The sequence below is a fragment of the Anolis carolinensis genome, chromosome 6 (genome assembly GCF_035594765.1).
Source record: "Anolis carolinensis isolate JA03-04 chromosome 6, rAnoCar3.1.pri, whole genome shotgun sequence".
Classification (NCBI taxonomy): Eukaryota; Metazoa; Chordata; class Lepidosauria; order Squamata; family Dactyloidae; genus Anolis; species Anolis carolinensis.
The window spans coordinates 35,015,581-35,041,445 of NC_085846.1; the positions used below are offsets into that span (position 1 = coordinate 35,015,581).

The window sequence follows — 25,865 nt, forward strand, 5'->3', positions numbered from 1 at the left end:
TGGGATTGATGACAAGGGACAATTGTTGAGAGGGGAAGGCGGGGGCTGCTTTTTTGGAGCGCCTTCCTTTTATAGTAAACAGCCGTGTCTCCTGGAACTCACCCACCCCTCCCGGTGTGAGACCCACAGCTGGGTATATAAGCTGTGGGAGCGACTAGTGCCTTTTGTTCCTTGCTGCCTTCCATCTGCCCGTGTGTCCTGGCTGTTTTGTAACAGCATCCCATCAAAGCATGGCCCCTAAAAAGCCAGATCCCAAGAAGGAGGCTGCCAAACCTGCAGCAGCTCCAGCACCAGCTCCCCCTCCAGAACCACCCAAGGAACCTGCCTTTGATCCCAAAAGTGTGACCGTAAGTAAGAACACAGGATATGCCTTTCTATTCTCCTGCTTCTAGGCTGGAATGCAAGGCTGTGCTCCCTGCCACTGGCTTTTCATGTAGTCTGGGGCATGACACTGCATACCCTGAGCCTTACAATTCCCAGACCTACTGATTATTAAATCCATTTTATGGTTAATCTCCAACAACTGGTCCAAATGGCTTCCAGTCTTCATTCTGTCTTTGGCAATGCTTCTGTCTGATTAGATTTAAATAGCGACAAAATATTTCTCCCTTGGTTACAGTTTTGCAAAGACTCAGACTGCTATCACTTTGCAAACCCATTATTCTCTGACGGTGCATCTACAATGTAGATTTAAAGCAGTTTGGCACTACTTTAACTGTCATAGGTCCATAGTGGAATCCTGACATTTGGTGAGGCATTCTTTGGGAGAGAAGCTAAACACCTCCTAAAACTACAAATCCCAGGATTTCACAGCCTTGAGTAATAACAGTTAAAATTGTGTCAAACCGCATTAATTCTACAGTGTAGTTACACCCTGAATGAAAGTGGGTATAACTTCCAACATCTGACTTCTTTGCCATTGCTTAACTCCTCTGCAAGTTCAGATAAAAGCCCCCAGTGGCACAATGGGTTAAACCCTTGTGTCAACAGGACTGGAGTGAGCTCCCATCTGTCAGCTCCAGCTTCCCAATCGGGGACATGAGAGAAGCCTCCCACAGGATGGTAAAACATCCAGGCATCCCTGGACAACATCCTTGCTGATGGCCAATTCTCTCACACCAGAAGCGACTTACAGTTTCTCAAATCGCTACTGAAAATGAAATTCTCCCAAAGGGTTTACTTGTATAACTTGTAAGTTTTCAACTCCTTGTTGGGGTCTATGGTGATAAACTTTATGTTTAGCCACAAATTGAAACCTTTTAATACTTTTATCATACAGCATAAAGTTTTAAGGAGTGAAAATATTAAAGCATCTATTCCTAGTTTTCTTAGGCTAAAGGAGTCGAAAAGAGAGTGTTGTTGTTACTGCTGTGTGCCTTCAAGTGATTTCTGACTTATGGTGACCCTGTCATGGGGATATCTTGGTAGAATGTGTTCATTTTCCCCCCTTGCTTCCCTTTGATGCTGAGTATAACTTGCCCAAGGTCACCCAGCAAGTTTCAATGGCCAAGCAGGGATTCCAACACTGATGTGTCAGTGTTGTGACCCAACACTTAAACCACTTCCCCATATTTGCTCATAGAAATGGTGCACACACATTTTTTGTCCTTTGGTTATCGCTCTCCAAACAAGTCCCGCATGTTTGTCAAATAATAGAAAATACTTCCAACTTGTTTGCTAGAATTAAAAGACGGCTACTATTCTCACTCCAGTTGAAGCATTTAACAGAGTCAGAATATTTTATATGTATCTTAGTTTTATTTTACCTCTTGAATTAGTATTTCCAATAGACACTAGATGTGCATTCCCTTTCTGGCATGGCACTATGGAACTGCAGTGGCACAATGGGTTAAACCCTTGTGCCAGCTGAACTGCTGAGCTGAAGATTGGGTAGCTGACCTAAAGGTTGTCAGTTTGAATCTGCGAGATGGGGTAAGCTCCCTTCTGTCAGCTCTAGCTTGCAGGGACATGAGAGAAGCCTCCCAGCAGGATGGTAACACATCTAGGTGTCCCCTGGATAACGTCCCTGTAGATGACCAATTCTCTGACACCAGAAGTGACTTGCAGTATGTTCTCAAATTGCTTCTGACATGATTAAAAAATGGCACTATGAATTCTGATGGCAACTTTATAGATTATACTCTTGCATATAAATCATTCCTGAAAAATTATAAATTAATTTACCAGCATATGTGGGAAGTGTACAAGAATGAAAAGAGATGGGTAATAGTCATGGTAGCAAGATGCAAAAAGAAGCAAGACCTTTGCAGTTTCAGGTCCTTTCTACACTGCCATGCAAAAGCCAGATTGGAGCAATATATAAATAAAGTATTATTATTATTATTATTATTATTATTATTATTATTATTATTATTATCTGCTTTAAACTTGATTATATAGAAGTGTAGACTCATATAATCCAGTTTAAAGCAGATAATACAGATTATCTGTTTTGATAATTTGGATTACGGTATATAGCAGTAATATATGGTGGCAAAGTGCATTGAAGCACTGAGCTGGAGACCGAAAGGTCCCAGGTTCAAACCCCGGGAGCGGCATGAGCGGCCACTGTTAGCTCCAGCTCCTGCCAACCTAGCAGTTCGAAAACATGCCAATGTGAGTAGATCAATAGGTACCGCTCCGGCGGGAAGGTAACGGCGCTCCATGCAGTCATGCCGGTCACATGACCTTGGAGGTGTCTATGGACAACGCCGGCTCTTCGGCTTAGAAATGGAGATGAGCACCAACCCCCAGAGTCAGATATGACTAGACTTAACGTCAGGGGAAACCTTTACTTTACCTATATAGCAGTACTGTAGGGGACTCAATATTTGTGTAGCATAGGGGAATACAGTAGCAATAGCTTGCAACTACAGTAGAGTCTCACTTATCCAAGCCTCGCTTATCCAAGCCTCTGGATTATCCAAGCCATTTTTGTAGTCAATGTTTTCAATATATCATGATATTTTGGTGCTAAATTTGTAAATACAGTAATTACAACATAACATTACTGTGTATTGAACTACGTTTTCTGTCAAATTTGTTGTATAACATGATGTTTTGGTGCTTAATTTGTAAAATTATAACCTAATTGATGTTTAATAGGCTTTTCCTTAATCCCTCCTTATTATCCAAGATATTTGCTTATCCAAGCTTCTGCCGGCCCATTTAGCTTGGATAAGTGAGACTCTACTGTACTTGCATATTTATCACAGAATAATTTTTAGCTATTAAAGATAGTGGAGTCTTGCTCATCTTTACAAGTATGTAGTGCACTTTTGATGGCACCATAACAAAGGGACAGAAAGGTGGTCTTAGTCGAGGTATTCTGAACTGAGGATCAAGAGAGATGACTATGGAAAGGGACACGGAGCTCTGTGTATGAAATAGCAACCTAGAATAAAAAACAGAGTTGTGATATAAACCTATGTGTCTACTCAGGCATCAGCCCTATTGATTTCCACATATTCTGAGATAAACGTTTAGGGCAGCGGTTTTCAACCTGGGGTCACCAGATGTTTTTGGCCTTCAATACCCAGAAAGCCTAACAGCTGGTAAACTGGCTGGGGTTTCTGGGAGTTGTAGACCAAAAACATCTAAGGACCCCAGGTTGAGAACCACTGAAAAGGAAGCAACGGTTTTGTGTATTAGCTTTATCCTGTGTTAGCTGCCCTAAGTCCCTACGGAGAGATGGAGCGGGACAAAAAATTAAGTAGTTATTATTATTATTATTATTATTATTATTATTATTATTATTATTATATTGACTTATCTGTCTACCACGGCTCTCAAAGCAATATACAAAAGTATCTGTCTTAAATATCTTCCGAAATAATAGTTTATGCATCTGACAGAGATTAGATGAGCTGAGTTTGTGATAGAGCCGAGCCTTCCAAGCCACAGTTCCTCCAAAGTACTTAATTCTAGTTGGTCAACACAACTTGCTGCTTGAGATCAAGGCCAAAATGGTTGGTATTCACTTCCTCACTCCTATTCTATATACAGATGCAGTGTAGGCTTTGAAATACACACATTTTTGTCTCCTAAAACCCGAGCACTACTACTCTCCTCCTCCCACTCCCCAGCATCTGCTGCCTAAAGCAGCTGTTTCACTCTTCCTAATGACTGGCCTCTAAGCAAAAGGCTGTCCGGGGGAGAAGAAACTGAAAGATGAGAAATAACACACAGAAGCAGCTTGCCAAATACTATAAATTAAAACTGAAAGATTGTTCAATTATTATACCAAAGTGTTGTGTTTTTGTGTCCTCCTCTTTTTTCAGCACTCTCACCCACCCATTCAAAGGCAATTGAATCCCTGCAGTTTTCAACACACTAATTTATCATTGTTGCCCAAAATACTAGTATTTATCTTCACCTGAGGAACATATGCTGTGGGTTTCACACACATGTGTACAGTATTTTCATGATTAGATACCAGCAATGTCTGCATGTATTTGGGAAGGTGGGTTGGAGAAATATTGGGTAATATTGGGCTTTTCCATGTTGGCCTAAATAAGTGTCATATCTTGTGATATAGTTCCTTGGTTTTTGTCGGATTTTACCATCTCTTTGGGTACATCTACACTGTAAAATTAATGTAGTTTGACACCACTTTAACTGCCATGGCTCAATGCTATGAAATCATGGGAGTTGCAATTTTACAAGGTCTTTAGTCTTCTCTGCTAAAGCATGCTAGTGCCTCATCAAACTATAACTCCCAGGATTCTATAGCACTGAGCCATGGCAGTTAAAATGGTGTTAGACTGCATTAATTCCTACAGTGCATCTTTCATCCACTCATTTCATCCTTTTTTCCCATTTCATGGATGTGACCTAGTATTCTTCCAAAGTTATTTTTTAAAAGAGCTTGATTTGTTGAGGCAGTTCTATGGTTTCAAGCGCAAAGTGTCTCCTCTCTGATGTATCTTTTAAAATAGAGTATAATGCAGAAGTGTCATTTCACCAACTTACTATAATTCTGATAATCTGATATATAGTGCCTCTCAATATGGAGATGCCATTTAGCTACTATGATACTAACACATACTGGTATATTTGTCCAATAAATTTGGAATATTCAATTTCTCTAGCTGTAATAGACCTGGAAAGTTGCTTTTTGATCAACTAAAGTAACATCTCATAGTTCTGTCCTTCCACTTCTATCTACATTGCAAATTCCAAAGGTCTTTTGTCTCCACAGTTATCTCGCAACTGGGGAGGAAACTATTTCCATTCCTCTCCTTTGATACTGTCACATTCTTTCAGGATAGGCTGACTCTTGGAGGTGAAGTGGCTTATTTATAGCATCAGATGAGCATGGAAATGAATGAGACCATTTGCCACCATGACTTGGAGTGGATGCTTTGAAATAACACACACACACACACACTGCCAATTTTTCAAAGGGAGGTAGCACCGTCTACCTCAAAGTATCTATGTCAAGCTAACCAAATTTGTAGCTTTTGAAGTTGGGCACTGCTTTGTGTTATGAACACTTTCTGATGAGATACCTGGGCCATTAAGACCAATTATAGCTACAAAACTACTTTCCTGGTTCTTTCCCTCTACACAGTTATAGCACTTTAGTTCTCCTTTAATTATCACAACACCATTCTATGAGATTCTAGGATTTATAGCTTGTTGAAGCATCAAAACTCAGGTTAAGAATTCCAAATATCCCTCCCTAAACTATAAATCCCATGATTGCATAGGAGGTTGCCATGGCAGGTAAAGAAGAATCACAGTACTATAACTATATACAGGACCTGAGGATTGCTTGACAGCAAATTTCTCTAAGTATTTGTAGGTCCTCCAGCATGATTCTATAGGCAGCTTCTGGAAGAAGGTGATCATAAGGTCATGCTGGAAGACCTATAAATGCCTAAAGAACTATTCTCTCAGGTTAAAAAAGTAGCATTTTTTAATTTGCTTTTTTTCCATTTTGTTGGGGGAGATCTTTTGCTGCCAACTTCCACAAAAGTAGAGGGCCTATCATAGTCTGAAATAGCCTCCTGGTCAGTTGGAAGTGCACATTATGACAAAACCTGTGATCCTATCCACTGCTGCTATATCCAAGTTGAGGATGTTTAATGCAATGTTTAAAATAGTGGTTTATACTGCCATATAATCCAGATTATCTGCTTTGAACTGGATTATATGAGTCTACACTGCCATATAATCCAGTTCAAAGCAGATAATCTGGATCTTATATGGCAGCGTAGAAGGGGCATGTCTCTCTTAGACACAGATGCCTCTGATCCCCAAATGTCACCAGGCCTAAACAAAAAATGAACAAGATTGTCAGTCCACATAGGCAAAGTGGAGGTGCTGACAGAAGGCATGGGAATTATTTTTAACAAGTGAAATCTATAGCCATAATTTTGGAGTGTGACATTTTTGGGTTCACTGTTTCAGTCAGCTAACCATGGCCTCCTCCATGTTATTAAAATAACCTCTATTGATTTTTAAAATGCTTTAATCTTAGTAGACTAATAATCTCAGCTCCATTTTTGGGAGAAAGGTGAGATAAAAATCAACCAAATGGTTTTTTCCTTTCCTTAGATTCTTTATTGCTCAGTTTTTGTATACTTTTACAAACCTGTTGATATTTCCCTCTAATTCATGGATGGTACTGTTTTGGCTACTTAATTAACAGTATACCTGCTTAATCTTTGGAAAAGGAGGGAACCCAAAATGCTTCCATATGGAATGATCCTGCTCAGACTTCCAATCAGTCAATAATGATTTATTTTCTTAGCATATCCCATTCCACTTGCCACTTTGATTTTTAATGCTGCTCTACCAACAATCAGTGAGCAACCTTTGGTCAGTGAACATGGTTACCTCTTGTTGTGCTATATGCCAGCAGCTTGGGGTGTTACTATATAAAGCACCATGCATAAGGTGCTTCCAGATAAGGCTTTTAATTATGCCATTATCCTGCTGCCTGGTCAGAATTGGGGTGGGGGAGAGGAGATAACACTAGGGGCTCCCACATGTGAAAGCATGTATAATGATTCAAAGCAAGGTTCAGCACTGGATTCCCTTGATAGAATAGGAAAAACGAGCTAAAAACCCAAGTTATGACACTGATTCCTAACAAAGATTATAGATAATGTAAACAGAGGCCACTTCTACACTGCAATTTAATCCAGATTATCAATGCATATAATCCACATTATCTGCTCTGAACTTGATTATATGAGTCTACATTACCATATAATCCAATTCAAAGCAGATAATCTGGATTTTATATGGCAGTGTAGAAAGTGCCAGAGTTGTCAAGTGTTAATTTGTTTAGACAAAAAGAAAAGGCATGTGAATGGCAAATCATTAATTGAAGTTTTTCTTTTTCTCTTGTAGATTGAATTTACTCCAGACCAGATTGAAGGTAAGCCATTACTATATTATTATTATTTTAAAATAACTTCTCGAGGTATATATAATTTTGACTGAATATATTCCATTAAAATAAAATAAAAACATGCAAGGATCATGCAGCTGGATTTTGGGAGATTAATGGGGTAGCAGTGCTTGGTAGAAAGCTGCCTGTAGGAACGCCCATTCCCTCATGTCATAAAATTGATTTAATGTGGGGAAATCTGACAGATCCCATCCCATGTGTCCTGCCCCCCCCCCCCCGGCCGCACTTTCTCCCATTTCTGATTGATTCTTTTCTTTGCATGAAGAAAAGAGTAATGCTTCTAATCAAGGCATCAATGTAGAGAAGCTCCCATTGGCACTTTGATCAGGGACCTGATGACATTATGGATATGGATGTAAGACTATGTAAGTTCTTGGAATTGAAGTCAAGCTCACAACAACAATAGCTGGAAGCAGGGCCGGCCCCACCATAAAGGCCATTGACACCGCCGCCTCGGGCGCAGGTCCCGGGGGGCGCCATCAGGCTGGGAGGGAGGCGGGGCACCGCTCTGACGGTGCCCCGCCGCCCGACCAGTGCGCCCTGGCCTTGTGGCTCCCTCTTTCGCCGCCCGGGAAGAGGAGGAGAGATCCCCTCCTTCCCTCCCCGGGCGGTGAAGCCGGCTTCTTTCGCCGCCGGGGGAGGGGAGGAGGGATCGCCTCCTCCCCTCCCCGGGCGGCGAAGCCTGCTTCTTTCGCCGCCCGGGGAGGGGAGGAGGGATCGCCTCCTTCCCTCCCCGGGCGGCGAAGCCTGCTTCTTTCGCCGCCCGGGGAGGGGAGGAGGCGATCCCCCCTTCCCTCCCCGGGCGGCGAAGCCTGGTTCTTTCGCCGCCCGGGGAGGGGAGGAGGCGATCCCCCCTTCCCTCCCCGGGCGGCGAAGCCTGGTTCTTTCGCCGCCCGGGGAGGGGAGGAGGCGATCCCCCCTTCCCTCCCCGGGCGGCGAAGCCTGGTTCTTTCGCCGCCCGGGGAGGGGAGGAGGCGATCCCCCCTTCCCTCCCCGGGCGGCGAAGCCTGGTTCTTTCGCCGCCCGGGGAGGGGAGGAGGCGATCCCCCCTTCCCTCCCCGGGCGGCGAAGCCTGGTTCTTTCGCCGCCCGGGGAGGGGAGGAGGCGATCCCCCCTTCCCTCCCCGGGCGGCGAAGCCTGGTTCTTTCGCCGCCCGGGGAGGGGAGGAGGCGATCCCCCCTTCCCTCCCCGGGCGGCGAAGCCTGGTTCTTTCGCCGCCCGGGGAGGGGAGGAGGCGATCCCCCCTTCCCTCCCCGGGCGGCGAAGCCTGGTTCTTTCGCCGCCCGGGGAGGGGAGGAGGCGATCCCTCCTCCCCTCCCCGGGCGGTGAAGCCTGGTTCTTTCGCCGCCCGGGGAGGGGAGGAGGCGATTCCCCCTTCCCTCCCCGGGCGATGAAGCCTGGTTCTTTCGCCGCCCGGGGAGGGGAGGAGGCGATCCCCCCTTCCCTCCCCGGGCGGCGAAGCCTGGTTCTTTCGCCGCCCGGGGAGGGGAGGAGGCGATCCCCCCTTCCCTCCCCGGACGGCGAAGCCTGGTTCTTTCGCCGCCCGGGGAGGGGAGGAGGCGATCCCTCCTCCCCTCCCCGGGCGGCGAAGCCTCCCTCTTTCCAACCCTGGCCGCGCCTCCCACGCTGCGTGGGAGGCGGGGCCAGGGCGAATAGCATGGGAGGCGGGGCCAACCCTGGCCCCGCCTTCCACCCAGCGTGCCCTGGCCCCGCCTCCCACGCAGCGCGGGAGGCGGGGCCAGGGCACGCTGGTTGGGAGGCGGGGCCAGGGCGCAGGAGGCGGGGCCGGCGGGGGGCGCTTTTCAGCGCCCCCGCTTAATATTTAAATTTATCTCCGACCGGCCCTGGCTGGAAGCAAAGGATTCCTTCTGTCTTTCCAAATCACTGAGAATAACAGCTCTGAAGGATTTCCCACTCAAAGCACCCTGTAATATAACAACCCAACTCCCATCCACCCTCTAGTGGCCAAACACTATGTCCACAGTCTGTTCACTGCAATTCCTAATTGCCTTCCCTTCTGGCACAGAACCGAAACAGTCAGTCCCAGGCTGCTATGGTGATCCTGACATATGAGTATAATCTTGATTTCAGCCCAAAGAAGGGTCAAGGGATCTAGCCCACATGTCACAACCAATGTTTCCCCATTTCTGTTGACTTACGCAACATGAATTTCATAGTGTTTGCAAAAGGAAGGAATACTCAGAGGTAGCCTTGCCAGAAATATACCCTACAGTCTCCCACATAAGTTTTAACCAAGGGTTAAGGATAGCTTCAAAGATCCAACAGGATCTGGTGCCTTGAGGCTATTTAGGCCATAGTCATTTTCAGACTACATCAGAATAACTCAAATCAGACCATAAATCACTCAGGATAAGTGGACATAACTTTCTTGAGAGTTCCCTTTTTTTCAAGATATTCCTCTATGAAGAAATGTCAATAGTGGGACTATGTGCATCTAAAGTTCAGCAAAGTATAAAATCATTTAGTATAGGATGACTCATTGTGATGTCACAATGACCTTTTTTATATGTGGCAGCCACCACAGTGCATTATGGTGGTCTGTGAAAATGCTGAACAGCAAGCCAACCCCACAGAAACGCCAGCTCAAAGATTTCCATAGAAATCAAAAGGATGCTTCTCGGACCTTTGCATCTTCAGGGCAGCACCCCTGTGCTGAACCCTTGGCTTCTTTCAACCATGGGGATGCCTCTATGAAGGAGGAGGTGTTGGAGATAAAGAAAAAAATAGACCAAACAATAGAGGCAGTGAAGACTTTTGATAGCAAAATCTCACACTTGAATTCACATATGGACAAACTGGAAGGGCTGATCCATAACTTGTCCAAGACAACTTTAGCAACTGATCCTAAGGAACAGATGAAAATCCAACCATGTGATTGGGATGTTCAGTGTCTGGATGGCATGAACAGACACTTCAGTGATGACAAGTCCCAGATCGAGCAACAAGCACAGTCTCACATCCTCAAGATCCAGGGCTTAACAGAAAAAGAAGAAGGTCAAAACCTGATAGCTTTCCTGGAAAACTGGTTGCCAGGTATCCTGAAGATAGACACCAGGGATGATCCCATTGCAATAGAAAAAGCCTACAGAACTTATAGCAAAGAGCAGAAGAGAACTGGAGACCTCTGCAGGACAGTGGTTGTTCAGCTAGTAGATTTAAGGGATAAGACGAGAATATTGCAGCAAGTCAAACAGTTGAAGACCATCATGTACAAAAACAAACCAATTCTAATCTATTCAGATGTACCCATCCCAGAAGGTAAAGACATGAGGCTTATTGGCAACCTGATTTGGAATTGGACAGGAATAAGCAAATGTAATATATACACAGTAGAATTAATGAAGTCTGACATTACTTTAACTGCCATAGCTTAATGCTGTGCAATCATATGGTTTTACAAGGGCTTATCCTCCTTTGCCAAAGAATACTGGCGTTTTACCAAGCTACAACTCTCAGGATTCCATAACATTGAGCCATGACAGTTAAAGTGGTATCAAACTGCATTAATTCTACAGTATAGATGCACTCAAAGTAGTCCAACTGCATATTGTTGTTCATGTTTTTTGTAATATGCTTAAATGTGCTTCCAGCTGTTGTTGGGCCCCAGCTATCATCTGCCTTAGCTAATACGGCCAGGGAACATTGGAACCCGGGAGTCCAATATCTGGAGGGTGTTATCTGGGAGTAATTACAGTTGAAATCAACAAGGCTTATTTCTGAGGGCAGAAGAATTAATTCCAAACAGTTTTACATGGATATAAAACTGCTACCTGCTGATTGATATTCATCCTTCTATCTAATTCATCCAGATGCAAGAACATTGTCTTCATATGAATATTTGAGCACACTATGGCCAGAGTTTAGGAAAATAACTTTTGAGATTATCACTCCTAGAAGTTTCCAAATCTCTCAACCAGTATGCACACTAGTCTCAATGGCTAGGGGAATCTAGGACTTGTGGTCTGAAGATGTAAGTTTTCTAAGAGCTGCTTCTTCCATGCTTTGAAAAACTAATCTGATTCTCAAATTGTTTTTATAGCGGATGATGATGTCCATTCCATAGCAAAGGCTTCCTCCTTCACTTTTGTTATGGGCATATAAGTAAATTTGCCTGTTTGACTTTTGCAGATTTTATTATTCACAGATTTAATTAAAATGTTCTCTCTAGGAATCTCTTGGTCCTCCTGTGTAGAGGTGGACCATAAGGTTGTGCTGGAGGACCGAGAGATTCCTAGAGAAATGTTCCCTCAGATTTAAAAAAAGTGTTGTGGTTTTTTTAAATTCACAGTCTTTCCACTTTCCACAGGGGTCCTGTGCCCCTAAACAAGTAAATGTGGAGGTCCAATTGCATAGCTGCCTTGAGTCCCCACAGGGAGAAAGTCGTGGTATAAACAAAGTTAATAATAATAATAATAATAATAATAATAATAATAATAATAATAATAGCTTCTGCTTCCTTAGAAGCTTGTATGACCACTAGATATCTGATTTTCTCCTAATAGGCTGAGGCAAAACTGCAACAACCTCTTCTAATTTGTGAAATCTTTCTCATTAATATTTTTGCCATCTTGAATATACTGAGATGTCACTTGGCATCATGTGTCCTGGTTTGGCTTTTATCTGTTAAATGTTGGAGAATATAAAATGTAGTACTTCAGTAGTAGATAAAGTTTCAGTGGCACGTTTAACTCACTTTGTGAACGTTTTCAAAAATGGTTAGAGCAATAGTTTCCAACTAAAATTCCCAGACACTGAGTCTTCCAGAAGCCCTATTTACCTCTTTCACAATTGGTTCTCATATCTGGATCATCTAGAAGTCCTAGCAAGCAGAACCAATGATCGGGGATTCTGGAGATTAAACTCAATTGATTTCTGGGGTTAATGAACTTGAGAATCACAAATATGGGACTAGGACTGAAGAAATTCAGATTTGAATGCTCACAGTATAATCTTGGGCTGTCTTTCTCTCTATCTCAGCATGATCTACCTCACAGGTTCTTTCAAAGATAAACATTGTGAGGTAGAGAACCATGTACACCACCTTGGGTTCACTGAAGAAAAGTTGAACAGTAAATGTAATGAATCAATTCATCCATATATAAATGAATTCCTCTATTTGCACAGACTTCAAGGAGGCCTTCATGCTGTTTGACCGGACCCCAACTGGAGAGATGAAGATTACATACAGCCAATGTGGAGATGTCATGCGAGCCCTTGGGCAGAACCCAACCAATGCAGAGGTTTTGAAGGTGCTGGGGAAACCAAAACCAGAAGGCAAGTTCTTACAAAATGAGAAACTGGGTCATTTGTAGCTGTTTTCCAAAAAGCCCTCCTGCACATTAAGACAAGTGCAGGCAGAATGATTTGGTCTGATCACAATTCCTATGTATAATTCCCAGCAACTCCATGTTAGCTTGAAGATTCTAGAAGCTGTAGGCCAAAACTATAACTGTTCCAAATTCTGTGGGACGTATGCCTAATACGTAGTTTGCAATCAATTAACTCAGGCCCCTTCTACACTGTCCTTATATCTCAGGATCTGATCCCAGATTATCTGCTTATCCCAGATTATATGGCAGTGGAGACTCACATAATCCAGTCCAAATCAGATAACCTAGGATCAGATCCTGGGATATAAGGACAGTGTAGAAGAGGCCTCAGTAGGAAAGAAGGTGAAATCTTGCTCTTCCCAGTAGGCACAAACAAAAGCAAACTGATGCAGTGTCTGCTAGAGTAGAAAGAGGTGAAAAAATAAAGATATTGCTCAAGTTTAGTGCTCATTCATATCCTGTCAACTGGGATTTCTTTGGACTGGCCTTTAATTTATCCGAAAGAGTAATTTTATTTTTATATATCATTTTTTCCTTCTCAGAAATGAATACAAAGATGTTGGATTTTGAAACTTTCATCCCAATGTTGCAGCACATTTCCCGAGCCAAGGACCAAGGGACTTTTGAGGACTTTGTGGAAGGGCTGCGTGTTTTCGACAAAGAAGGAAATGGCACCGTTATGGGAGCTGAACTGCGCCACGTACTTGCAACTTTAGGTAGAGAAAAAGAAATTAAATCCAGGAACAGCAGGCAGTATTTAGAGTGGTCAGACAAACAAAAGCAAGATGTAAATATAAGTCCACAATGAAATAATTAAACTACCTGGGTAACCATAATACAAGCACTCTTTTTCAGGCTTACCTTCCTCAAAGGGATGTTGTGAGGATAAAATGGGGAGTAGTAAAATCACGTACACCTGACATAAATACCCTGGTAGTCTATCTCAGTTGTTCCCAACTTTTGGGCCTCCAGGTGTTTTGGACTTCAGCTCCCACAGTTCCTAACAGCTGGCAAGCTGGCTGGTATTTCTGGGATTTGAAGTCCAAAACACCTGGAGGCCCAAAGGTTGGGAATCACTGGTCTATCTGATCTTGGATGATAAGCAGGGTATGCCTTGGCTAACACTTGGACAGGGGACTGCTAAGGAACACTGGGTGCTGTAGGTTATATTTCAGAGGAAGACAATGGCGAACCATCTCTGAGCATTCGTTACCTAAGAAAATCTTATGAAATTCATGGGGTTGCCATAAGTCAGCTGGTGACTTGAAGACATATACAAACATATGCAGTGTGTCGTGCACATTGCCCAGGAGAAGTGTTAAGATCTGTCACAAAGATATGTAATATCCATATCCATCGTACACTGGTTTTTCAACACTTTTGCAAGGCTCATTGGCCACAATACTATTGAGCAGTTTTAAAAATTAAACTGCCAAGTATAAAATTCCACCAGCCCCCATCAATGGGAATGTGAATGCTGGGAGGTGTCACGGAATCCTCTGTGACATATGGGAGTTGTACCCTGACATTTGGCATGTGCCACACTGGCAGTACTGACAAAGCATTTTGGACAATTCAACACTTTAAAGTGCAAATCTGGAGGGGAAATCTAAAAAAAAGGTTCTATTTAATTTCCTTTCTCAGGTGAAAAGATGTCAGAAAGTGAAGTAGAACAACTAATGTCTGGGCAGGAAGATGCCAATGGTTGCATCAACTATGAAGGTAAAATAAAACTTACTTTTTCTGATGAAAACTCAGTTTGTTAGGAGATTTGGTTTTTACTCTCAACACTGAATATTAACAGAATTTAGATTATAATTTCATATTATATAGTCATTCTATGTTTCAGTTACACATAAATCATCATTTTAAAAGTTTTAAATGGCCTAAAGTAGTGATACCACGCGGAGTGGCATGACAAGAAAATGGCACTGGAAGCCAATGGCTGGAACTTCCCCCCTCTCCACAGAATGACACTCAATTTATCCACAGGTTATATCAAAATCTATAATTTATGTCCCCAAGCCTGTCCATGAGTTATATGTGAGGTAGACTTATACATGACTATATACAATACTTTATTAAGTTCTGGAGCCATGAATCGGTTTCCCACTCTGCCATTAAGATCACAGGGGTGCAAAGCCAACCCAAAATGTTTTGATGCTTGAGGTGAAGCAGTGTATGGTACTCTCAGCCAAGTCAAACAATACACCAAGCCAAACAAGTTACTTTGGCACAGGAAGTAAAAATTGAATTAAATTAAATTCCACAAGTGCTTCAATTCATCCTTGGGAGTAAAAATATCTCAACAGTAAACATTTTTTTAGAAATGATATCCAGAAACTGCTTTTGAATAGGATCAACTCTGCTGCCTAATAGTAAGCTGGGATGACCTTGTACTAGTCACTGAGAGAGTAGGTGGCACAAGGTCATTCAGCAGACTTAATTATGGTACCTTTATTCTAAATGACTTAACATAGAATATAACATTGCACTATGGTGGAGCTATTTTATGCAGAAGAACAGAAAGATAAAATCTATAATTAACATGTGTTTTGAGCATCTGAAGAGGCATGCTCTTCAAGCTTTTCTGCACAGCTGCTACTTCCTACTACAGTAGAGTCTCACTTATCCAACACTCGCTTATCCAACGTTCTGGATTATCCAACGCATTTTTGTAGTCAATGTTTTCAATTCATCGTGATATTTTCGTGCTAAATTCGTAAATACAGTAATTACTGCATAGCATTACTGCGTATTGAACTGCTTTTTCTGTCAAATTTGTTGTAAAACGTGATGTTTTGGTGCTTAATTTGTAAAATCATAACCTAATTTGATGTTTAATAGGCTTTTCCTTAATCCCTCCTTATTATCCAACATATTCGCTTATCCAACGTTCTGCCGGCCCATTTATGTTGGATAAGTGAGACTCTACTGTATTTGTAATGCACTTGGTAGTCTGGCCCATGATAACTAATCCTTATCATGAGATGGTCTGGAAGATGGTTGTTGATCTCATGCAAATGTTTAGGCTGCATATTTCTCTAGGAATAAACTCCACTGAACACACTAGGATTTATTTGTGATTCAAAACAGTCGCTTATGATATCCTGAAAATGATGTAATTCCTATTTTTGTTGTCCTCAGCTTTTGTCAAGCATATCATGTCTGGTTGAAGACGGGAATCCTTGAAAGTGAGTCTCTTTTTCACATTTCTTTAAGCTTTATCGTGTGCTAGGTTTGTTGTGTGATTACACTGTCATAGTTCTGTGTTTGCTTTTTCCTTATCACAAGACATTGTAGTACTGCAATATACTTGGAATACAACTCCTTAGATCCTGTAGATCAGTAATTCCCAACCTGTGGTCTGTGGACCACCAGTGGTCCCCAAGAACTAAAAGATGGTCCGCAGCCTCACAGTTACTACACTAATGCAATGAGAGCTACTGGTCTCGTGAAACCCTTTTATAGTGCCAAGGCAACAGGGATGTCAGGAGGGGAGAGGCTGATTACCCACGGAAGGCATGACAACAAGCCTCCCGACTGCTGCTTCTCCTCCTAATCCTTCCCCATGAATGGAGCCATTCCATGTGGCGCCTGGAAGTGGGGGTGCCTTGGTGTCTTCATTTTTAGGCCTGGTCCTGGGGTTATTTGATTCAGAAAATAGCATTGGATAGACCACATCAACTCTAGATTATTAAATATGGTTTTCTGTGGGTGAGCAGATGGCAACTACTGGATTGCATATATTCTGTATCAGAAACTAGAGCTGATGTGATCTATCCAATGCAGTTTTCTGAATTAGCACCCAAATAACCAAACTGAATATAAAGTTGACCGAAAACTGATTTGAAACCCTTTTGGTACTAATGTTGGAGAGTGGTCTCTGGTCAAAGTGGTCCCTGGTCAAAAAATGGTTGGGAACCACTGCTGTGGATGCTACTTCATATTTATATAAAACTGCAGGGGAAAACATTTTGGATCAGGGAATCTCAGCTTTGTGCTGACAGAATCCAGCTGTGTATTTCTTTCATAAAACAATTAGGAGAGCAATTTGTTGTTGAGCTAAATGAGCCAGTTCTAAACCAGTGCCCGGAGGCTACAGTCAAGAGGATAAAATTAAATATAGTGAGTGCTGCTTCTTGACAGAAGAAACATATTCAGAGGCTGATGTCTTTGTTGTTGGTTCTCACATTTTAAAAAAGAATTCAAACATTTCTGTGGTGTCACACAATTTACTGGCAATTGCCAGCACTATCTTCATTCCATCTTTAAGTGGGTTTCTTTTTCATTCTAAGGCATATTGGGATTATGTTGGGGAAACTGTACAATTCGCTTTCTCTTTTTTAATGTTATAAGTGCATTGGTGAAATAACACTTTGAGGACTTAATTTTCAAAAAAAAATCCAAAAAATTTTTGAGAGAGAAAATTTGCTCTAAAAAACATAAAACACCTCCATAATCCACATCTGAAGATTTTAAGAAATCGCTACAAAAAATAATCTCCCTCATATAAGATGTCTGTGTCTTTTATCAAATGGAATTATGTGGCTTCTATTCCTTCATTATTTAATAACAACAACAACTTTATTTTTGTATCCCGTCATCATCTTCCTGAAGAAACTCGGGATGGCTTACAAGCGGGACAAAGTCCAATAATCATAGAGTTATTTGCTACACTATATTATATTTTTTGCTTAACTGAGTATGTTCTTATTGTTGCTGTTATGAATCAGCTTGAAGCAGCAGGATGCAAACTGAATTAGCAGCCAGTAGAGTTATTTCATTAAAAAGGATTATATGCTCCCTGTAACGTGCCCTAATCAGCAAGCTACCTGAATCATGCTAAACTTACTGAAATTTCTGAACAGTTTCTAAAGACACCTACATATAGAGTGTGTAAAAGTAATCAAAACAAGATGTAATTGAGGCATACATCCCCAAATTAAAAATTTTAATGAAAAGATTTTGTTTGAAGAGGTTAGTCATTAACAAATCCAAAATATTGAGCCAATTCCATTTGATTTAAATTATCATATGTCTTTTTTTCCCCAGGTTCTTCAGAGGGGGAGAAATTCCATCCATCAAGAATTTGTCTCACATCACTTTCACCCCTGAATTCCCCAGGAGGTGGATATGCCACAAGCCGCGTAAGGGGGACTTTCCATTAACACAGTATAACAACTTCTGTACATAAAAGAATGGATCCTCCAGTATCGATTTTAGAATTCTAATTGATTGTTTTATTTTGTCTTTCCATCTGATACCTTTGGTGTATTCAAATTAAAACATGTGCGCATATCCACATAGATGCACAGACTATTGTTTCTATTTAACTTTGGTAAGATAAAAAAAAAATCACAGTCCTTGTTACTGATTTCTCCCAATATGCCATTGCCACTCATAAGAGGCCCTTTGCTATCTAATGTCTGGCTTTTTATGTTGTCTCTGCATATCTGAATTAACTCATTTTCAGACAGTACTTGAATAATCCCAATAGGAAATATTGTTTCTCTCTCAAAAAGAGAAAAATTGTACTCCTGTATCCACTTAGTTGAGAGTAAGTAAAAGTGTCTTACTTCTGAATAGATATGTCTAGAGTGGTTCTGCCATATACATAATAGAACATAAGGACAGAAAAATCGATACAGTGACACAGAATTTACCACACATCGCAGTTTTGAATCTATATTTTAAAACATTGGAGAATGTACAAAATTTTATTTTTGATAGCTATTCCCCTTCTAAAAATGTTCTTGGTCTCATAGGTTGAAAAATACTGAAAATAAAGTGAGTAATAGCATTTCTATTTCCTTTGAAGGTTTGCAATACCATAGTTTTATAAAGTATCAAAGCCACAAAGTTATTAAATTATACACGCAGTCCCTGAGTTACAAACAGCCAACTTACAGATGACTAATAGTTAAGAACAAGGGTGAGACAACAGGTAGTGAGAGAAGTCTACCCCTCAGAAGGGAAATTCACTCCTGAAAGAGTTATCAAAGAGACGAAAGTGTCTCCACTGAAGTTTTCTTGCCAAGCCTTGTTTCCGCAAAAAGCCAAATTTTTCAAAATTCAATGATCACAGAAGAGAAAGTGAAGTGAAATTTTCTGAACAGGGGCACAGACAGCAAAACAAACCCCACAGGGGTGTTTTCCCTATGTTATCCAAAGCTTATACACACATACACACACACACACACACACACACATATGGCTAAAGTTACACATCAAAAATATACCTATTCTGACTTTCATACAAAGTCAACTTAAGAGCAAACCTTCAGAACCTATCTTATTCATAGTTTGGGGGCTGCCTGTACAGGAGATTGCCTACGGAAGAATTGTCTACAATAGAACTTTCCAGATATTTCATGTTGGTGACACACTTAGACATGCGTCATTTCACGACACAGTAATTTAGTTTTACTAGCAAACCGGAGGTTAAACAAACCCCTTATAAGAGATATGGGAACATACATAAATTGTAATAACAAAATATATCTCATGAAAATATTTACATTTAAAAATGATTTATTGCTTGTTTCACATAGATTCAGAGGCTTTTTATTACATTCATACATCACACCTACACACTGCAGTCAACACGTTAACATATCATGACACATAGTTTGAGAAGCTAAGGCCTACATGTTCAGTTGAATTGTAATTGGATGCAATAGCTAAAATGTCATCCCACATATGCCAAAAGGAATTCAAATCGCAACCAAAGACATGGTTGCAAGATATGGCACACCTAATATAAATATATGAGTCACCTGCTACCACCTGTCTCAAATTTACTGGAAAATAGGGTGAAATAGTGGGAGACAGAATTTCCCACTAATCTCAGATCTTTGAAAAATTTACAGACATAAGCTAATTTGACACAAATCACACGCTTCACTAGACTAGATTCATATAGAGATTAAAATGAATTTTCAGATTATGTAATCACTTTTGCAGAAGGCTTGCATAATATTTATTACAGAAGCATTTGAACCTAATGGCTGACAAAAAGATGGAGCTAATTTATTTTTGTAAGAGTACCATTTAATATTCAACAAACTTTGAATGAGCAACTAAATGTTATCCATGAATTGACAATAAAATTGGCAATGAGATTACACTTTACATTCATGCCATAGAAAATTGGGTCCTCTTTGCATCTTATATTGAAGGGCCTGAGTTAGAACATGGCATCTTACAGCACAATGGACATCCCAGATATCTTCCACTCAGTTCAGGATTAAATCTGGGAGTTGCTCCATACAAAGAGAAGCTAACAAAGTAGTTTTCAGATATCTATATCACAGCCAATGTGCATATACTTGAATCAACTAATTTAGGGGAGTTATGTTGACTCATTAATGCAACTGGCAACATCACTGTCAGGGACACAGTTAATCCACTATAGGTGTTTATTGCAGACTTTCAATGAGCCATTCAAAATGCTGAACCCTACCTCTAAAGCTGATTCATTGGATAACTCTCTTAATATCTGCAATACATTCCCACGATGTATTTACTGCACACTGTCATGGAAAGGAATGGCCATCTCTAGTACACTATCTGTGGTAATCAGAAATGGATGGGAATATGGACAAACCCAATATTTTTCAGAGGGGAAAATTGGCATTAAAATTGATATATGAGGAGGGAGAAGGAAAACACAGGATCATGTACTCTGCTCTCATATGTACAAAAGCACTTGTTTCTGAGCTTGCACTCTGCTTCCATCCATTTTGATTCAATACATATGATGAGAGCATATGGATACTGGACTATTGTCCCTCCTTATTATCCAAGATATTCACTTATCCAAGCTTCTGCCGGCCCGTTTAGCTTGGATAAGTGAGACTCTACTGTAATAACAATTTTATTCTTATATCCGGCCCCATCTCCCCGAAGGGACTCGGGATAGCTCACATGGGGACCAAGACCAGCAATACACAATAAAATACAATCACATAAATACATTTAAAACATATAAACATAAAGCATGGTTGTTTTTAACTACAGCCTTTCCTTGCATCTCAAACACCAGTAGTTAGCACAGTGGTTCTCAACCTGAGAGTCCCCAAGTGTTTTGACCTACAACTTCCAGAAATCCCACCCAGTTTACCAGCTGTTAGGATTTCTGGGAATTGAAGGCCAAAACATCTGGGGACCCACAGGTTGAGAACCACTGAGTTAGCAGGAATTGTCTTACTGTTTGAACAGATGGAATTCCCAACACTCTTCTCTTAAAGAAAGGAATCATGGTTTATTCCAACCTTTTAGGATATGGGATGGGAAACAAACTACATACAGTTGGTTATACTTCTACTCAATTTCACCTACTTCTGTGAGAATCAGCCACCACTTACAGGTCTCTACTGCCTTTGTTTCCATTGGGTAGGCAACAAAGAAGGAAGTTACTGTCTTGATGGCAGCTGCCACAAGCTACACAAGCTAAGGAAAAGGGAGTAGTAGCAAAATGCGAGAAGGCAGAGGAAAATACTTCCAAACTTTAAAAGGTAGCAATCAGGACTTTGTCATTGTGTGTGCCATGCAATTTGCTCTTTTCTCCACTTTGTTGAAAGATGTTGGCTCATGGCCATGGTTGAAGGAACATTCAACTACCAATTGATCCGCATGTGGGATGGCATCTCGTCCTTTTTGCCTTCAATAGCATTAGGATTTGAGCCAATCCTAGTTTTATGATATAATTCCCACCCTTTAGTATCTTTACAGCTACTCCAAAATCACACATTTACTCCAGCTTGCATCTGACGGGGCTTCCCCTCAGAGGGTAGGAGGCCACACAAACATGCAGCAGCCTAATTTATAAAAAGCTTCTGTTGACATCAGCTCATTCTTCCTTTCACCAGAACTTCCATCCTTCAAGAAAGACTATATAGACAGTAACTTAATCGGGGTGAATCCTCCCAGGACAATGACTAAGTCCTGGTTGCTTCCTTTTAAAGTTTGTAAGTATTTTCTTCCATAGCTCTCAAGATAGGGCATGGCTCAAGGGGGTTGTACAGAGATAAAAATAGCACCCCCATCCAAGAAAAGCTTATAGCAGCATTTTTACTGCCCGAGATTAAGAAAGCATACAATACCAAACATGGTTTGGATGGTGGCATTATCAAACAAACCTCAGAATTATAGCTAACCATTTCTTTTCTGGAAGAGTATTCTGAAGAAAACCTTGTGATAAGATCACTTTCGGATTGCCATAGGTTGGAAATAATTTGAAAACAAACAACAGCAACACCAGTCCCATTCTCTAGCCGCGGGCCAATGTTCAAATGTTTAAATGTTGCACTTGCTATTTTCTCCCCCACCGCTACCAGCCCCATGTCCTATCTTCATTGCTTTCCCCAAATAGGTTTTTTTCCATTTTAAAAATACTTTTACATAAACCCATGGACAAGTTTTTACTTTCCCCCTTGTTTTTCAGTGGTTCATCTCAACAACAATCCTGTTGGCCCTTACCATAGTAGAAAACAAAGGAAATGTCCCTATTTTGACTCCATTCTTAGTATCGGGGATCATAAAACAAATCATTAGAACATCACAAAGAATAACTGATATAGTGTAATGAATAACAGCTGAGATACGCATATAGCCAAGTAAAAATCCCAGGTGTGCAAAGACTTGCTGAGAAAAGCTACCCTACAGGTATAAGGTTGTCTGATCTTGAAAGTCAAGCAGGGTCAGGCATGGTTTAAACTGGCTAGGGTACTACCAAAGAAACTCAAACATTGTAGGCTGTATTTCAGAATAAGGGAAAGGCAGTGCTCAATAAAATCCTATGAAAGTTGCCTTTGCCCAGGAAAACTGATGGTGGTTGTGGTGGGTGCAATCCAGCATTGATTGGATCTTCTAGGTAAAATAATTGTTTTGCTGCTTATTTCTATAATGAGATTCTTTGGCAAAAGAGCAATTTGCTCTTGTAGTTTTTATTGTCTTCATGTGGGAGAATGTGCCTCATAAAGAAAGATAGTAACCAGCCAGCCACAATCACAGCATGGCACAGGTCCTGAACTTCAGCTGTAGCCTCTGACCACAAAATAAATTCCACAACACAGAGAAACTAACTTTGAGTAAAGTCACATAGACTTGCATTATTCAAAGTTTCTGAACTTCCATCAGTTCTGATGAAATCATAATTCCTACAACCACCAAAATTTCAAAATAAAAATAAAAATAAAAACCCACAAAAATTAGAAGTTTGCTCCTTCATCTTTCCCTAGCTTCAAATGAAATATAAGGGCAGGAAGTCAGGCAGTAAACTTAATCCCAATCAATGTGATTTCTGTATTCTTTTTTTTTTTTTTGTGAAGGCCTAAGTCTTCCCCTAAATATGTAAGTAATTTGGCTCCTCTTGTTACTGAAATCAGCTATCTACTATAAGGGAGTATTGTAGATTCATTGCCCAGCACACCATGCGACTTCGACAGCTATGGAAAACATACCCGGGGTTTGAAGGCAGTAACAGAAGTTTTATTCATCAGACCAGATGGATGTCAGAACAGCATAATTATTTAACAGTCCTGTCTGTATCAATCTCCCCCCCCCCCCCAGTGAGTTCACATCAAAAATTACTTTTCTATAACAAAAGTTAAATGCTATTTCTCTTTTATTGTTCCTTTTATTTCTTCAGACCTACATTACTTGATCCCTGTCTGGTTGGAGGGGTGGAAAAGCTCACCTTCCAGAAATGTCCCAGATATTTCTACTAACCAATAATTTCTCTGCCAATAGATGTGGTTGTTAATGAGCTCAAAGCAATCATTCTGCTCTCCTTAAGTCTTCTTTCTGTAAGCCCACCAACCATATATCTATCTATCTATCTATCAATAACTTTATGAAGGCCAAATGCCATAAAAGAGCCTTCAAGTTTTGCAGGACTCTTTTATTAAACTAGGTACAACCAAATAGTGAAATAGAGCAATTTAAAGCAGCCATGGATAGTGAGATCTGGGCTACGGACAGCAAAACCTGAGACGTGGATCCGAGTCCCACTGCCAGTGCTGGCAGCAGGCCGCCTGGTGAGATGAAGACACGAAACCCAATGTTCCCAACCAAGAAATCTCACCAAATTGAAGAGAAAGCCACCAAGGTAATTTATTTCATTCCAGCTGGAAGGGATGACAGCTCGTGTTAAGCTGCTAAAGGAAGATGAGATATCTCATACAAGCAAAGCATACATTTTTATACATTCAAATCCTTTGTTTTTCCTGCTCACGCCCCAGCTGGAGCTGCTTTCACACTGATTGGTGGAGCCGGCACTGACGTCATGGCCAGCTGGGAGGTTTCCCTCTGAGAGGCAGGACTCAGAACACTCAGAGAGTGTTCCCCGCTCCAAAAGCAGATTCCCACTCTTCAATGGCTGATGGGGGGCAGGATGGTCATCCAGACAAAGAAGCATAAAGTGTTCTGAGAAGATTACCAGCAGAGGGAAAAACCAAAGGGGGGCCATCAGGTCCCATACATTCTATTGATTGTTCCTTTATGTTGGTGAGTGACCCATTAAGGTGGGCCGGGCACCCACAGCACCCATGCCCATAGTAGTCCATACAGCAGATTGCTCAAAGTGATGGGATTAGTAGATCCAGTCCTGGGAAAGTAGAAAATGTCATTGTGGAAAGTGGGGCAAGTCATCCTGGTATGAGGGAAGAAAATGCCAGGTGATAGATGTCTTTTGTCATGTCCAAGTAGTGGCACAAAGGACAGTTGGCCCAGCATCTGGATCCTGTTGTCCTAAACACATTTGGGTTTATGGGGCCAATAGAGGTGAATTGGCCCCAAAGATGATGGATGTGTGTATCTGTTGTTGTGAAGACCAGGAAGCGCTGGAGTCTCCTCGAGGTCAAGAGGTGCTGGTCAAAGTCACCAAGGTCTTGTTGGGTGGCTTCATACTCCAAAGTTTTATATTAAGACATAAAATATAACATATTAAAGATACCCATACACATGGGGATCTGTGGATACTGAGGGGGACCCAACATACAGAGACCAGTGTATCCACAGGGCAAGTGGTGCACATACACAGGGGATCCGTGGGTACTGAGGGGGACCCAGTGTCCATATGCCTGGGTATTCACAGGGAAAACTAGGGGGTTAGTTGAGAGGCAGGGAAGTGGGATTGGGAGGGGAGGAAGGAGGGAAGGAAGGAAAGGGGGAAGGCCTGCTATGAGGGCCATGGGGGCCATGAGGTTATTGGAGCCAGCTGCTGGAAAGAGAAAGACACAGAAGCCAAAGAAGATACATGGAATCAGATATAGAGGGTAATGTACCATGGTGCAGGTTTATTGAAGGGTTACTTTGTAATAAACTACTAATAAAAAGGCAAAGATAATTGCGAGATGTATCTCTAGTAGCTGCTGTTGGGCTCCATCATTCCTTCGAACATTCGCATTACTGATCAACCAATACCTCCAGGACTCTCTGCCGCGGTACTGCCTTGGTTAATTTAATTATTTTGAACAGGGGAGGAGTGTCAGTGCTCGACACCAATAGGATAGAATCATAGAGTTGGAAGAGACCTCACGGGCCATCCAGTCCAACCCCCTGCCAAGAAGCAGCAAGATGATATTCAAAGTACCCCTGACAGATGGCCATCCAGCCTCTGCTTAAAAGCCTCCAAAGAAGGAGCCTCAACCACACTCCGGGGCAGAGAGTTCCACTGCTGAACAGCTCTCACAGTTAGGAAGTTCTTCCTAATGTTCAGGTGAAATCTCCTTTCCTGTAGTTTGAAGCCATTGTTCTGCGTCCTAGTCTCCAGGGCAGCAGAAAACAAGCTCGCTCCCTCCTCCCTATGACTCCCCCTCCTCTGGACACATTCCAGCTTGTCAACATCTCCTTTCAACTGCAGTGCCCAGAATTGGACACAATATTCCAGGTGTGGCCTGACCAAGGCAGAATAGAGGGGTAGCATGACTTCCCTGGATCTGGACACTATACTCCTATTTATGCAGGCCAAAATCCCATTAGCTTTTTTGCCACCGCATCACATTGTAGGCTCATGTTTAACTTGTTGCCCACAAGGACTCCAAGATCTTTTTCACACGGCTGTCGAGCCAGGCACCCCCCATTCT

At 41.7% G+C, this 25,865-nt stretch overlaps 1 protein-coding gene across 1 annotated transcript; it reads left to right on the forward strand.

Annotated features, from left to right (window-relative positions):
• The first annotated feature begins 160 nt into the window (after positions 1 to 160).
• On the forward strand, positions 161 to 18,083 carry myl4 (myosin light chain 4). The gene is made up of 7 exons (XM_062983925.1): positions 161 to 347; positions 7,363 to 7,390; positions 12,569 to 12,718; positions 13,317 to 13,490; positions 14,419 to 14,496; positions 15,922 to 15,968; positions 17,830 to 18,083. The coding sequence occupies exons 1-6, from the start codon at positions 231 to 233 to the stop codon at positions 15,948 to 15,950; spliced, it is 576 nt and encodes a 191-aa protein (XP_062839995.1). The 5' UTR covers positions 161 to 230; the 3' UTR covers positions 15,951 to 15,968; positions 17,830 to 18,083.
• Positions 18,084 to 25,865: the final 7,782 nt, after the last annotated feature.